At 36.7% G+C, this 14,781-nt stretch overlaps 4 protein-coding genes across 5 annotated transcripts; all 4 read right to left on the reverse strand.

Moving 5' to 3' along the window:
- Positions 1–88: 88 nt before the first annotated feature.
- On the reverse strand, positions 89–2,795 carry LOC125196330 (uncharacterized). 2 transcript variants are annotated; one of them, XM_048094807.2, is made up of 2 exons: positions 1,959–2,795; positions 89–1,629 (listed from the first exon to the last, which is right to left on the reverse strand). In XM_048094807.2, exons 1-2 carry the CDS (start codon positions 2,551–2,553, stop codon positions 221–223), a joined length of 2,004 nt encoding a protein of 667 aa, XP_047950764.1. In that variant the 5' UTR covers positions 2,554–2,795; the 3' UTR covers positions 89–220. The 2 variants fall into 2 exon arrangements, with proteins under 2 accessions (XP_047950764.1, XP_047950763.1); XM_048094806.2 differs by having other exon boundaries at positions 1,947–2,786.
- Positions 2,796–3,351: 556 nt separating this feature from the next.
- On the reverse strand, positions 3,352–5,350 carry LOC125197148 (putative RING-H2 finger protein ATL21A). Its single transcript, XM_048095858.2, has 2 exons — positions 4,672–5,350; positions 3,352–3,901 (listed from the first exon to the last, which is right to left on the reverse strand). The coding sequence occupies exons 1-2, from the start codon at positions 5,348–5,350 to the stop codon at positions 3,492–3,494; spliced, it is 1,089 nt and encodes a 362-aa protein (XP_047951815.1). The 3' UTR covers positions 3,352–3,491.
- Positions 5,351–5,897: 547 nt separating this feature from the next.
- LOC125192358 (putative F-box protein At3g61730) lies at positions 5,898–8,320 on the reverse strand. The gene is made up of 8 exons (XM_048089898.2): positions 8,232–8,320; positions 7,483–7,682; positions 7,357–7,401; positions 6,936–7,100; positions 6,805–6,852; positions 6,490–6,660; positions 6,274–6,381; positions 5,898–6,132 (listed from the first exon to the last, which is right to left on the reverse strand). The coding sequence occupies exons 1-8, from the start codon at positions 8,318–8,320 to the stop codon at positions 6,050–6,052; spliced, it is 909 nt and encodes a 302-aa protein (XP_047945855.1). The 3' UTR covers positions 5,898–6,049.
- A 1,987-nt stretch (positions 8,321–10,307) lies between these two features.
- On the reverse strand, positions 10,308–12,764 carry LOC125192235 (putative F-box protein At3g61730). Its single transcript, XM_048089748.2, has 8 exons — positions 12,610–12,764; positions 11,923–12,122; positions 11,796–11,840; positions 11,417–11,581; positions 11,267–11,314; positions 10,878–11,048; positions 10,652–10,759; positions 10,308–10,531 (listed from the first exon to the last, which is right to left on the reverse strand). Exons 1-8 carry the CDS (start codon positions 12,696–12,698, stop codon positions 10,449–10,451), a joined length of 909 nt encoding a protein of 302 aa, XP_047945705.1. The 5' UTR covers positions 12,699–12,764; the 3' UTR covers positions 10,308–10,448.
- Between the last annotated feature and the right edge of the window lie 2,017 nt (positions 12,765–14,781).

Here is a 14,781-nt window from a genome sequence, read left to right on the forward strand (position 1 = left end):
TTTCCAAGTTTTATAGCTAGGAAAGTCGTTTCAGGAGCTGTTTTTTGAACTTTTCTTACTTGCAATAAACAATTCTGCACTCCACAACTGAACTTGTAGCATGCATCATTTTTAATTTGTTAGCCTCATAAAGATTTACCTTTTTCCAGGAATAATTCACCTCTGAACTTAAATGTTCTATTTTTGAATGTTTCTACGTTTCCAATAATCCAATGATGACTTAACTTACATTAGTTCTGCAAATAGGGCAGGTGCTTTTCCTCTGCAACCATAGGTCCAAGCAATCTGAATGGAAGCAGTGGTTGCAATTTCTGATGACCCTCAGCCTCTCTGATGCCTTGTAATTTTCCAAACATATAGGGCAAGAATCGCCATTAGGCCCTGAAATGCACTCACTCCCACCTATTATTATGTCTTCTGTTGGCAGCTCCTCTAAGTTGTCATGGACTTCATCTTCGAGAGGCGAAGGTATAAACGACAAGTCACCTGTCACGCTTGGACTCGAAGGAGTGGATGAAAGTTCGCTTGGACTTGGAGGAATGGATGAAAGTTCATGAACGGAGGAGACTGCATTCCCCCTCCTGAAATGAGCTGAAAGCAATGACAAGAAGTAATCCAAGGGGCGGCCTTCACCTACACTTGGAGGTGGAGGTGGAGGCGGAAGGGCAGATGAAGAATCATCCAGGGGCGCTGCAGCTCCCCCTTGGACTTGAGGTGAAGATATGACCGAGGAGTCATCAATGAAGAATCCATCCTCACGAGTTGCAAGCATGCTCCATAGCTCAGGCGAAGGAATGACTGAGACAAAACCATCAACGTCGTCTGCAGCTACACTCGGACTCGAGAGGTTGGATTGGACTTCATCAAGGGGGGCTGAAGCACCCCTTAGGCCTTGAGGTGAAGCAGCGGGGGAGAGGAAGTAACTAAAGGGGTTGACTTCAGAAACACTTGGAGTCTGAAGAGATACGTCTGGGGAGTCATGAAGGGGGGTTGAAGCCCCCATTGGTAATTGGGTGAGAGACCTGTATGTAGAGTCACCAGGAGGGGTTGCCTCGATAAAGACCTCACGATCACCAGCTGCAGGCATGCTTGAGACTTGAGGTGACGACATGAATGTGGCGAAGCCATCGGGGGCTTCTACAGCCACATTTGGACTCAAAGAAGTGGATGGAAGTTCATCAAGGGGGCCTAGAGCCTCCCTTGGGACTTGAGGCGAAGAAGGCATGAACGAGAGGTAGTAGCCAAAAGGGTGGACTGCAGCAATTCTTGGAGGTGGAGATGGGGGTGGAACTGGAGGTGGAAGCGTGGACGATGATTCATTCAAGGGGGCTGCAGCTCCTCTGGGAACAGCCGATTGGGGCTGCTGTGAAGCTGTAGACATGAATGAAACTTCATCAAGGGGGCCTGCAGTCCCATTCGAAGCTCTAGATAATCTGAATCTCGCCCTTTCCCATACTCTTGTACTGCAACTCCAAGATCCTTGATTGTTTGCCTCTTCAATATCAAGCATCACTACAACGACTGTCAGACCGCATCCTAGGCAGAGCATTGCGACTAGTAAGGCAGTCAAAATTGTGATGGCACATATTAGGATGATGGTTAGAGCTCCAGGTTTGCTTGATGTTATGCCTGCATAAATTAATTTTTAACTGTCTGTATGCTAGGCTTTACAGAGAGAGTAATAAAGTTTGTTTAGGAAAATAGTGCAATGAAAGTGAGACGTTAGGAACTTTATCTGAAAAAGGTATGAAATGCTGACAGTTGAGCATAAAAAAAAGCTCATTTTCAAATGTTTTTTTAAGGAATCACTGTTGAAAAAGCTGTTGTTGGATTAACTTTTTCTTCATTTTCTTTTTTCTTTCACAGAAGAAAATAGACATAACTTCCTGATTAAGAATCTACCAAATTGCATGCTGAAACTTATCAAGCAATGAAATATCACTAACCTCTGCTGTTACCTTTAGAACTTGGATCAATCCATGCCAACTGAAGATCACCATCAATGCCATTATACGCATACTCAAAAACCTGCGAAACTGGGACTTGAAGACTATACAACACTTTGCAAGCTGTCAAGTTCTTGATCCCATCCATCATAGAAGTCTCTGAAGCAGCCACGACTGAGGCTGTCGAGTTGCTCAAGCAGCGTATCGCAGTGAGATTACGAGAACTTGGGCTTCCAAGAGGGCAGCTGAAGAAGGTATAATTCTGATAGCTCACAGCCATAAATGGAGAAGATGGGAGGCTCAAGTTCTTCAGCCTCTTTGGAAGGCAGTTGCTTGGATCATAGAGCTGTATCTTTTGCTGAAAATAGTTGATGTCTCGAACGTAGAACTCCCCAGAGAAAGGAAGGTTCAGGGCTACTAGCTTCTGTCGATTGCATTTCAGATTATAGGGGGTTGTGTGATGAGGATTTTGGCCTTCTTGAAGCAATGTGAAAGGGTATTGTATGAAGAATGTGTTGTTACCACAAGTTGGGGTTTGGACAGAAATCTTGGAACAGACAGCAGAAATGAGAAGAACCATAAACAACTTGAGTTGCAATGAGGCCATATTGCTTAGGCATTGATCACTTTGGAGAAAGAGCAGAATATGAAGGTTTATAGGTAGCTGGCTAAGTATTCACAGATTTTGATTATTTTAAGAAGAATCTGTACAATGTTTCCACTAATCTTACGTACATTTGACGCGGTTGATGACTAGAAGATAAGAGGTTTCTGCATCAGCTGATGTGTTTTTGTTTTATTTTTCCATATTCATCCAAGGATGTGAATAAAAAGTTCCTTTGATAAAGTTGTAAGCTTTGGTGGAAATAAAGTTACTTTCACTCTCTTTAGTGGCTTTGCTTTTCAAGACCTGATCTTGGAATTCAAGAAAAAACTTTCCATTCAAATGACAATTTGACATTTATATATGAACATATATACTTACACTTACACACATATATAAAGAAACACATATACTCACTCAGAAAACAGAAAGGGTACTTGTACAGATCTGGCAACTATTGCTTTCCTGTAGCCGTTGATTCAGCATGAAAAAGGGGCCCACATTGCCCAAACTTCTTAATTCTCACCCTATCTTTGCCATTGTATTCTTCAAGGAATATTAACACATCTATGCACTTGTTAGAAACTCTCCACTTTAGAGGCCTCGTTGTTGGTGAGGCCACCTGCAGTGGCTGCTGGTTGTGGTGCTATGTTGATCGTGGTGGTGGTGCCTCTAACTATGAGCTTTAAAAGGCGAATATACGTCGAAGATTGTTGTGAGCATAACTATTAGTTTGAGTTTTAACAGAAAGAAACATACTTTAAAGACAAAATCAGATCTTTCTTTATTCTGTTCTTTTTTCTTAAATCAGAATATTACTGTATCTGGTGTTTAAAGCATTTATCAACACAAAAATAATTTACAAATTGGATAGTACTACTAAAGGAACATCCCACCCTCCTAAAAAACATATACAATTAGGATATCGCTAAACAAACATCTCATACTTGTTCTAAAGAATTCGAAGGCGAATTTCGACAAAGAGGGCACGAGCTATTCAATCTCAACCACTCATCAACGCATTCGGAATGAAAGCAATGTTGACATTCGGGTATGCATCGGAGTATGTCTTTTGGACAATAATCAACTAGGCATATAGGACATGTGACACCATTAGGTCCAGGAAGGCGCTTGCTTTCGCCCAGTACAACTTTCTCGTACGACTCGATGGTCGAGTCATCGAGCCCCACGGTAGCCGGTGGATGCAGTGACGGGGCCGCCACAGCGGCTGCCCTACTCCGAACTGCCTTCCATTCCACTATGCATACAAAGCATGAAATGCATATGGAGCATATGATGGCTGGTATCACTATTGATAGTGCTATGGTTTTGAAAACCTCTAGGCCTCGACCTGTGGGTTAGTACAATTTGTTACAACTCTTGGATGAAGGAATCAACAAAGAATTAATAGAAGCATAAAGTATAAAGTTGACGATGGGATTCAATTAAATAAAAACGTTCTTGTTTACCAGAATTTTATTATATAGTAATTACGAAAGGGTGGCTCATATGGTTTGACTAATTGTGTGGCTAAAATTTAGTTGAACTAAATATTAAATAGCTAGAAAATAATACAAATGATAAAGAAAAAACTAAAATCGGCACTAATTACATTAGTTTCTCGTGAACAGTTAAAAACATAAGGTTCATAAAAATGACACATATCTAAAAGCATCTTGATTAGGTAAGTTTCATTAATACTACTGCACAAAAAGGAAGAAATAATGAAACAGATCTTAACAAAATTAAAAAATTAAACCAGAAATACCATTAAGTTTGAATTTATTCGCGTTCATTAATATCAAAATGTAATATTCCTTTCGTCTCAAGGTATCGAGTCACTTTCTTTTTGCACATATTTATCATTTTTCAAAAATACATGAAAAAAAAGAAATTACTCGACTGCGGAGAAGTTCTGCTACTTCTCAACTAAATGAAGCTGGTTTCTTTATATTTACTATATATTTAATATATATTTCTTTGTTGTCATGTGTACAATATAACCAAAACAATTTAACGTGAAATGATTTTCTTTACAGTTCAACGCAAATAAATCCAAATTTTAAGATTTTTCCAACTGATTTTAAAGTTGCGTTTCTTACTATTAATTCAATAGTATACCTGTCCCATGATCAGAATAGCAAGTAATCTCTCCGACCACACCACTCCGATTCCGACCAAGCCCACAAACCCCACCACCCACCTCACACCCCTGGCATTCAGGTAAGCTCCACGTCAGCCTAAGATCCTCCGTCACCCAATCACCTCCGCCGCCGCTGCCATCCCACGGCACCGCGATCGGCACCGTGAACATAGTCCTGCACACGCCCATCGCCCCGGAGAGCCTCCCCGCGGGGCCCGCCAGCACCGCCGACGTGGCGTTCCTGAGGCACTCCACCTCAGCGAGCCCCGCGCCGCGGGGGCAGCTGAGGAAGGTGAGCTCCTCCGTGAGCGCGGCGGCGAAGGGGGAGGAGGTGAGGTTGAGGGAGATGAGGCGGCTCGGGAGGCAGCCGGCCGGGTCGTAGAGGTGGATCTCCTGCATGAGGTAGTTTATGTGGCGGACGGAGAAGCTTCCGGAATGCGGGAGGTGCAGGAGAGGGACGTCTCCTCTTCCTTCATCCACGGAGCATGTGAAGGTCAAGCCCGGGAAGCCGGTGCAGTTTCCGGGATGCTGCTGCAGCGTGAAGGGGAAACGGATGGGTAAGGGGTTGGTGCCGCAGTATTGAGGTGGGCACGGGTTTTTTGCAGCGTGGGAGAGGAGGGAAGTGGTTAAGATGAGGAAGAGTTTGACAAGTTCCATTACACATTTCATTTCATTTCATTTAGTTTAAGTAGGCAGATATTATGCATATATGTGTAGCTTTGATAAATTAAAATAAACAAGTCAGATGCTTTGCTTCCTTGGTGGGCTAACCAAATCATCAAATTCAACTGGAATATAGAATGTCATTCATTATCTCACAAAATTGGTGATTGCTTAATTCATATGGGTGACATGGATTAATCAAGTCATAATCAAGAAATGAAACATGGCTTGGACGCTTGGTTATACTCTTAGTTTCCAATAATGATTTTTTTTGTGTTTATTTAAAAAATACATGCGCTGATGGTATATTTTGACTTTTGGAAAGAAAAAAAAAAGTAGTATTGATTTTACCTTTTCAAATGCAGCCATGGAGTTGACATGAACAGTTGGCGTTGCTGGGACTATTTGGCCATTTCAGTTAAGAAACAGATTCAAAGGTTTAAGAAATAGTAGGGTAGAGCTATATAAGTAAACTAAACATAGCTATGGATATTTCAGTCAAAACTAGACATAGTTTCGGATAGTTTGTCTTTGCACCGATGAAAGAACTTCTGGATCATATTTTGGTGTGCAGGAATGAATTACAGGGCTATCTTGCTTTAAGATAGGCCTAAAAATGGTTACATTTGTGGTGACATTTATGAGCTAAAGATGAAAACTCTTATTCCATAAATGGATAGGCTAAGAGCAAAATTAGAGCAGCTGCTGAGATATACGAATTGATATGACTTCACCGCCTTTCCCGGCCCTCATTGCATGGTATTTGATCTGAAGACCTGAGTTAATCAGAAATAGTATTCTTATCACTTCATATTTTTTTGAGCTCTGAAAACTTAATCTTTCTGTTTGTTTTTTTGTTTCAAAATTATGATGCAGTACTGCTACTACTTCAGAGAGTAAAAATATGGGAATGGTACCTTCATTCTCTTGCAAATTAGTGTTTACTGCAACCGCATGAAGAGTTATCTTAGTTTTTGGTTGCCGGTCCATTCGTTTTCCCACCCATGATTTGTAATCAAAGATATCTGGAAAAGTTTATTCAGAATGACACAGGCTAACATAATATTCAATGTAGTAGTAAACAGAATGTAGTTTATGAATATAAAGAGGATTGGATTTGATATGATATATACCAGAGGTTGATTCATCATTGATATGTTTGAGGTCGAAAATCCCACCAGAAGCCCCATCAGCCTGCTTGTTGATGTTACGGGATCCTACAAGATAGTAATCCCAGATCCCACTACGGTATTCTTCAGTCAGGAAGAGTTCAATATGCCTCGCGTCCAATGTCTGCATAGTTCCTGCATCAAATGATCAAACACCTGTCAAGTTTAGGAACTGATCTTTGGCGAGCATATCAAATGACCACTATTTTGCTTGTGTGTTTGTTATATCTCAAATTTCTGGATATCTAACAGAATGTGCTGAGCAAAGTTTTTACTCACCATCGCATGTGTCAAGGTCACAAACAGGACACCGGACAAGCTGCAAGTCTTCAAACAGAAAAGCAGTTGAACAGAAGGAGGTAAGGATACTCAGAATCAAAGGAAGTAAGGATACAATTTGATTGAATTACCAGCAATCCAGATTCCAGTTTTAATATTGCTTAACAAACAGAAGCTTTCTTTGTGCCCCATCTTTTCCATTGTCTCCACTTTGGGAATTTTTATGCTTTCTATTAAACTCTCAGTCAGGAGAGCGTTGGGTGAGTCAAACAAGAATGCTCCAATTCGCATCCAATCTATGCCAGGCAAATGTAAAATGAGATTTGAAAGGAGGCTGTTTATTGTCCTCAAAAGCATGAAAGTGCATGAACAATCAAAAAATATAACTGATAGATGTCAAGTTATTACTTGAGCAGAAATCATAACTTATCATGCTATTTTGCAAATAACTATCCTAGGTAACATAAATTCTTCTTTTATCTTTTTTTCAGGTCATGACATTATCAGCTATCAAAATTCTCAAACGTTTAAATGTTAAACAAAATGCATTACCAATATGCTTCTCCTGCTGACGAAACATGTAAGTGTGACTTCCATCTGCAAATGTGAACCTTATATATTAGTGGAAAGAATTCTCTGTTTCGACAATTGTACAAAAGTCTAAGATACTGATAATACCAAAAGCTGTGGTATAGAGTTCGATCCATTTGAATGGGATGTTTCCAGGGTCAGGAATTCGAAGGTCACGCAAGCATGCATATTTCCACACACTGTCTTCCATCATAATGCGATGAAACCATTTGCAAGTTACAGCAAGCATCACTAGAGATTTCCCATCCAAATATTTGGCAACCTCTGTCCATACATCCTCTTCATACCTATTCATGTTGAGTTAAGAAGGAATTCAATTAAAACACCTTCAACATCAAAGACATGCGCTACTGCATAATTAGTCGTAGTTCAAATTATGGACAAGCTTGGTGCAAATGTGCAATCTCGGAAATCTGAATCATTCCAAGTGACCTCAGCACTATTTGAAGTTGATACTGAAGGTGGAAAACCAGATCTCAAGACAAAAATCAATGGAAAAGTCCAATAGCTAAAATCAAATGATACTGATTGAGGAAGAGCAAATATATCTCCCGAGAGCATAAAACCAGATGTAATCTGCCTCAAAATTGAATTCAAATGTCATCTAAATATAATAACGGTGTTTCTGTAAACTCGGATCACGTTCCACACACACCTTCATCAGTGCGAAACACAGCATAAACATTCAACCACAATTCAGATCCTCGTATCTCACATGATCGAAAACACACTCAAGCAAAACAATCTCACGTACAGAATATGAATCAACAATCGCGACATTAAATAAATCAAAGTTCGTAGAAAAACATTGGAAAGAAACAAAATGAGGTCCATACCAGCTGAAAATCGCATGAGGAGTCCGGTGCGATGAGCGTGGGGAGGCGCAGCAGCATATTGATCGCGCTTCCCTCAATCTCTTCCCCATTTTCAACTTGAATTTCTTCCGTTTGCCTGATTCGAACTCTCCAAATTTGAAGTCTGCTCCGATCTTTTATATCTCGTCGAGTTATAGCGCATGGATTGCGTGTGAGCTGAAAGCTAAGACGGATATAAAATTATATTTTGAATTTCTATATATAAGCGCGAGAGATAAAAATTATTTCAAATTTTTGCGGGCATTTGTTTGTAAGCCCATTTTATGAATATACATATTGAATTGGGCTTGTAAGTTCAAACAACGGTTGGGCTTTAAGCCCATTTTATGAATATACATATTGTTTTAGCCCATTAATTGTTAAAAAGAGTTAATTTCATGATTACTAATGCTTGTGTTAAATTAGTTACTAAATTAAAATTCATTTAAAAATGAATACTATTAAACTTTTATTTATACTCCTTTCGTCCCTGAAAAATATGTCCCTAAAAAATAACATTATAATTTTGGAATAGTTAAACAACACTTGCCTACATATCATTTTATTTACAACTTATGTCATTACACTACACTACTAATGATGTGGAGCTCACTCTCCACTTGCAATATTTTTTCTTTCTCTCTTACTTTAATAATTATATAATAAAATCCGTGTCTACCAAATGTTCAAATATTTTAGAGACGGGGGAGTAGTATTTAAGAATATAACTTTTTTTGATTAGTTTTATCACCATAAATATTTTACATAGGAGTATGTTTTTTCTATTTTTAAGTCTACTCATAACTCACTACAATATTTGTCACATTCCCTATTATTTTAATACATCTGGGATCGATGTTGATGTTGATGTTGATGTTGAAATAATTTCCTACAGATTGAAAAGAGAGAGATTAAAATTTTGAATATGCAAAATACAGAGTTAGTATTTATTTTAAAATTAATTAAAATTTAATAATCAATTTAATACAAAAGAAATAATTTATTAACTATTTATGAACTACTAACTCTTATTAAAAGTATAAATGTTTGGTATGTTGTATCCATCGTAATCAAAACATTCGATTTGTATCCTTTCTGGTGAGTTAATATAAATTAGGGGTTCAAATCTCTTTACATTTTATATTGAAAAAAAATCCTAAAAGATATGTATCTCAATTGTACAGTAATATTTTATTTCACTTTTCCTCTTTTCAAATTGGACATGAATGCGACACCCTACCCTGTCAAGAATAGAATAAGACGATCCTAGTCAAATGTGAATCATTATAAAAAAACGGAATGATTTTGTATGTAAGGCGCACACTCAGTGGAATCTATACACTAATACACCTAAATTGTTTCCTCCATTGGTGAATGTTTTCCAACCTTGAAATTAGAATAAATTTTGGTATGATATGGGTGAAATGGACTACAGTAGAATTTAGAGCTAATTAATATAGAAAATGAATGATAATCTATTGTTTGATAGACATATGGAATAAAAATGTTATTCTTAGATTGATTTTACTCATATAGTAGTAGTAGTACTTAATAACTACATTAAAATATATTTGAATAAAATAAAATTATTTTTATTAATTAAATTAATAACCAAGTAAAGTTTGCTTTGCATCTCATATAGGGGTTGATTGTCGCATAAATTTGGTTCCCTACGCTGGCTTTACTTTCTTAAAAAAAAGACTAATTGCCATATAAGTTTGGTTGGTGTTGAGATTTACTTCTGTTCTTGATCACTTTCATTTTTTTTTTCTTTACCTTTTCTACATTTTGCATGCAAAATGATTAACTAGAGTTTGTGGTTTGTTTACTTCCTCATTTGACATGATTTGAGGCTTTGAAGATTTTGCTTATTGTTAAATAAATCCTTCTCACTATTCTCTGTCTCTCATCACACACATACTTCAAATGGTTAAGAAATAAGGTAGAGCTAAATGCTAATATTAAGGTAAACTAAACACTAGTTATGGACATTTCAATCAAAACTAAACACTTCTGAAAAAAAATTATCTTTGCATCGATAAAAGAATTTCTGGATCATATTTTGGTGTGCAAGAATGAAGTTAAAGTACATGGCTAGCCTGCTTTATGATAAGCCTTAAAAATGGTTGTATATGTTGAGACATTTATAAGCTAAAGACGAAAATTCTTATTCAGAAAATGGATAGGCTAAGGGCAAAATTAGCGCAGCTGTTGAGATATACGAATTGATACGACTTCACCGCCTTTCCCAGCCCTCATTGCATGGTATTTGATCTGAAGACCTGAATCATGTTAATCAGAAATAGTATTCTTATCACTTCATATTTTTGAGCTGTGGCAACTTAATCATTCTGTGATGCAGTACTGTTACTGTTTCAGAGAGTCAAAAATGGGAATGGTACCTTCATTCTCTTGCAAATTAGTGTTTACTGCTACCGCGTGAAGAGTTATCTTTGTTTTTGGTTGCCAGTCAATTCGTTTTCCCACCCATGTTTTGTAATCAAAGATATCTGAAGAAGTTTATTCAGAATGACACATGATAACATAAGGATGATTGTAGAGGTAAACAGAGTGTAGTATTTGAGAGTTGATGAAGATAAAAAGGATTGGATTTGATATGATATATACCAGAGGTTGATTCATCGTTGATATGTTTGAGGTCGAAAATCCCACCAGAAGCCCCATCAGCCTGCTTGTTGATGTTATGGGATCCTAAAAGATAGTAGTCCCAGATCCCACTATGATATTCCTCACTCAAAAAGAGTTCAATATGCCTTGCATCCAATGTCTGCATTGTTCCTGCATCAAATGATAAAATACTTGTCCAGTTTAGTGACCGATCTTTTTCATTGTCGAGCATGTCAAATGAGATAATGACTATGACTTTGCTTGTTTTATTTTTGGATATCTATAAGTGAAATGTGCTAATGAAGCTGAGCAAATATTTTGGCATGTGGTCTGAATCAAACCACAGAAAGGCAGTTAGAAATGTAAACTTTCCAAAGTTTTTGACTCACCATCACATGTGTCAAGGTCACAGACAGGACACCGGACTAGCTGCAAGTCTTCAAACAGAAACGCAGTTGAATAGAAGGCAGTATGGATACTCATATTATATCGTACATGATTGAATCAAAGGCAGTAACTGTACAATACGATTGAATTACCAGCAATCCAGATTCCAGTTTTAATATTGTTTAACAAACAGAAGCCTTCTTTGTGAAACAACTTTTCCGTTGTCTCCTCTTTGGGAGTTTTTATGCTTTCTATTAGACTCTCAGTAAGGAGAGCGTCGGGTGAGTCAAACAAGAAAGCTCCAATTCGCATCCAATCTATACCAGGTAAATGTAAAATGAGTTTTGACAGAAGACTGTTTATTGAACTCAAAAACAGAAAGAAGCATGAACAATCAAAGAATAGCTCATAATGCCATTCTAGAAATAACTATCCTAAGTAACTTAAATTTTCTCTATTACATATTTTCAGGTCATGACATTAACAGCTATCAACATTCTCAAACGTTTAAATGTTAACAAAATGCATTACCAATATGCTTCTCCTGCTGACGAAACATGTAAGTGTGACTTCCATCTGCAAATGTGAACTCTATATATCAGCGGAAAGAAATTCTTTATTTCAACAATTGGACAAATGTCTAAGGTACTGATAATACCGAAAGCTGTGGTGTAGAGTTCGATCCATTTGAATGGGACGTTTCCAGGGTCAGGAACTTGAAGGTCGCGCAAGCATGCATATTTCCACACACTGTCTTCCATCATAATGCGATGAAACCATTTGCAAGTTACAGCAAGCATCACTAGAGATCTCCCATCCAAATATTTGGCAACCTCAGTCCATACATCCTCTTCATACCTTTCATGTTAAATATTAACAGAATTAAGAAGGAATTAATATCTTTCAGATCATAAACATGCTACTGCATAAATAGTCATATATCAAAGTATGGAGAAGCTTGGTGCAATCTCTTAATCATTCGTGGTGAGCTCAAAAATCAATGGGAAAGTTCAATAACTAAAATCAGTGAGACTGATTGAGGAACAGCATATACAGAAAAAACAGATGTAATCCACCTCAAAATTGATTCCAAATGTCAGCTGAATAACAGTGTTTCTGTAAACTCGGATCACGCCACACAACACTTTCATGAATTCGAAACACAACAAAAACATTCAACCACAAATTAGATCCTTATTTCTCACTCGATCGAAACCACAGTCAAGCGAAACAGTCTCACGTACAGAATATAGATCAGCAATATTATTCATCTTCGCACATTTCGACACTAAAAAAACTAAAGTTCGTAGACAAACATTGGAAGGAAACAAACTCAGATCCATACCAGCTGAAAATCGCATGAGGAGTCCGGTGCGATGAGCGTGGGGAGGCGCAGCAGCATATTGATCGCGATCTCCTCAATCTCTTCCCCATTTTCAACTTGAGTTTGCTGATTCGAACTCTCTAAATTTGAAGTCTGCTCCGATCTTTTGTATCTCGTCGAGCTATAGCGCATGGATTGTGTGTGAGCTGAAAGCTAAGACGGATTTGAAAGCATAGTATATTTTGAATTTCTGAGATTGTATATATAGGCGCGAGATAAAAAAGGGAATTCAAATATTTGCGGGTATTCGGTCTAAGTCGGGTAACTTTTTCTGATTCTGATATGTCACTTGGGCTTGCAAGTAAGAAAGACATATTGGGCTTTAAGCCCATATTATGAATATACATATTGTTTTAGCCATTTTTCATTAATACTAAAAGGGGTTAATTATAGGTTACTATAAATTATAATGCTTCTATCAAATTAGTTACTAAATTTAAATTTATTAAAAAATTAATACTAAACTTATATTTATAGTATTTAAGAATTTAACCTTTTTTGGTTAGTTTATCACCACAAATATTTTACATATGTTTTTTTCTATTTAAGTCTACTCATTAAAATATTTGCCACATTCCCTCTTACTTCCTTTATCCCACAAAATTTGTCCCAGTTTGATCCGACACAGATTTTAAGAAATTATTTGACTTTGTATTAAATGGAGGTGTATAGTGGAATGAGGGTCCCACATTGGAAGAAATGTCCCGGTCTATTTTTAATGTTGTTTTCTAGTAGATTCCAAGTGAAACAAATTTCGTGGAACGAACCGAAATGGTAAAAAAATTGAACAAATTTTATAGGACAGAGGAAGTATTTTATGACATCCGGGATCGATGTTAATGTTGAAAATTGAAATGGTTTCCTACTAATGAAAAAGATATTAAAATTTTGAATGATGCAAAATACATACTCCCTTCGTCCCACATAATTTTACACACTTTGATCCGGCACGAGTTTTAAGAAATGTAATGGAAAGTGAGTTGAAATAGTTGGTGGGATGTGGGTCCTACTTTTAAAGTATTAGTTTTATAATAAAATGTGAGTATGAATGAGTTAGTGGAATATGGGGTCCACTACCAAAAATGGTAAAAGTGAAATGGGTAAAATTATGTGGGACGTTTCAAAATGAAATATGGATAAAATTATGTGGGACGGAGGGAGTAACTAATATTTGTCACATTCTCTTGTACGTCATAAAATAATAGGGAATGTGACAGATATTTGAATGAGTAGACTTAAATATTAAAATTTTGAATGATGCAAAATAAAGAACTATGAGTTTTGTTTATAATTTGATTAAAATTTATTAATCAATTTAATACAAATAAAATAATTTATTAACTCCTTTTGAACTAGTAACTCTTAATAAAAGTATAAATGTTTGGTATGTTCCATCGTAATCAAAACATTCAGTTTTTATCATTTCTGGTTGGTTAATAGTACTCCATAAAATTAGGAGTTCAAATCTCTTTACATCTTAAATTAAAAAGGTCCTAAAATATTGTATCTCAATTGTACAGTAATATTTTCTTATTTTATTTTTTCTCTTTTTAAATTGGACAGGAGTGCGACACCGTATCAAGAATTAAGTGGAATAAGACGAACCCAGAAAAAGTCAATGATTATAAAAAACAGAAATTATTTTGTATGTATAAGGCGCACACTCAGTGGAAACTGTACACCTAAATTGTTTCCTCTATTGGTGAATGTTTTCCAACCTTCAGATTAGAATAAATTTTATAGAATGTTTTCCAACCTTCAGATTAGAATAAATTTTATAGTATGATATGCAATGGAAGATCCAGAAATCGAAATTCGTGGGGTCGTACATAGTGAATGATAATTTTATTATTTTTCGATTTTCATGGCGTCCTTTTTGTTGCTTCCTCATTCGCCATTCTCCTCATAAATCCTATAAAAGTAATTAAACAACGTGTTGTAATATCATCGTCTTCGTAAATACATTTTCATGCTTGAATACGTTGTTGAAATAAGTAGCTCAAAAATCACAATTCGCCTTAAACAATATGCATCTCTTTTTTGACTTCATTTACAAAAATTAAATTGTTAAATTCCATAATTCGATACTAAGTCTTTTGGATAAAAGTAATAAAATAGATAAATAGATATTTG

Source organism: Salvia hispanica, chromosome 4, assembly GCF_029641045.1.
Source record: "Salvia hispanica isolate PSC_SH4W2 chromosome 4, Shi_PSC_v1, whole genome shotgun sequence".
Taxonomy (NCBI): domain Eukaryota; kingdom Viridiplantae; phylum Streptophyta; class Magnoliopsida; order Lamiales; family Lamiaceae; genus Salvia; species Salvia hispanica.

Coding starts and splice junctions, on each gene's coding strand:
- LOC125192358 (XM_048089898.2), bottom strand. CDS start 8,320: ATGGGGAAGAGATTGAGGGAAGCGCGATCAATATGCTGCTGCGCCTCC. Junction 7,683..8,231: donor CCTCATGCGATTTTCAGCTG/GTATGGACCTCA, acceptor CAACATGAATAG/GTATGAAGAGGATGTATGGA. Junction 7,402..7,482: donor ACTCTATACCACAGCTTTTG/GTATTATCAGTA, acceptor TCACATTTGCAG/ATGGAAGTCACACTTACATG.
- LOC125196330 (XM_048094806.2), bottom strand. CDS start 2,553: ATGGCCTCATTGCAACTCAAGTTGTTTATGGTTCTTCTCATTTCTGCT. Junction 1,630..1,946: donor TTCTAAAGGTAACAGCAGAG/GTTAGTGATATT, acceptor TAATTTATGCAG/GCATAACATCAAGCAAACCT.
- LOC125197148 (XM_048095858.2), bottom strand. CDS start 5,350: ATGGAACTTGTCAAACTCTTCCTCATCTTAACCACTTCCCTCCTCTCC. Junction 3,902..4,671: donor CTATTCTGATCATGGGACAG/GTATACTATTGA, acceptor ACTAACCCACAG/GTCGAGGCCTAGAGGTTTTC.
- LOC125192235 (XM_048089748.2), bottom strand. CDS start 12,698: ATGGGGAAGAGATTGAGGAGATCGCGATCAATATGCTGCTGCGCCTCC. Junction 12,123..12,609: donor CCTCATGCGATTTTCAGCTG/GTATGGATCTGA, acceptor TTAACATGAAAG/GTATGAAGAGGATGTATGGA. Junction 11,049..11,266: donor TGACCTTGACACATGTGATG/GTGAGTCAAAAA, acceptor CATTTGATGCAG/GAACAATGCAGACATTGGAT.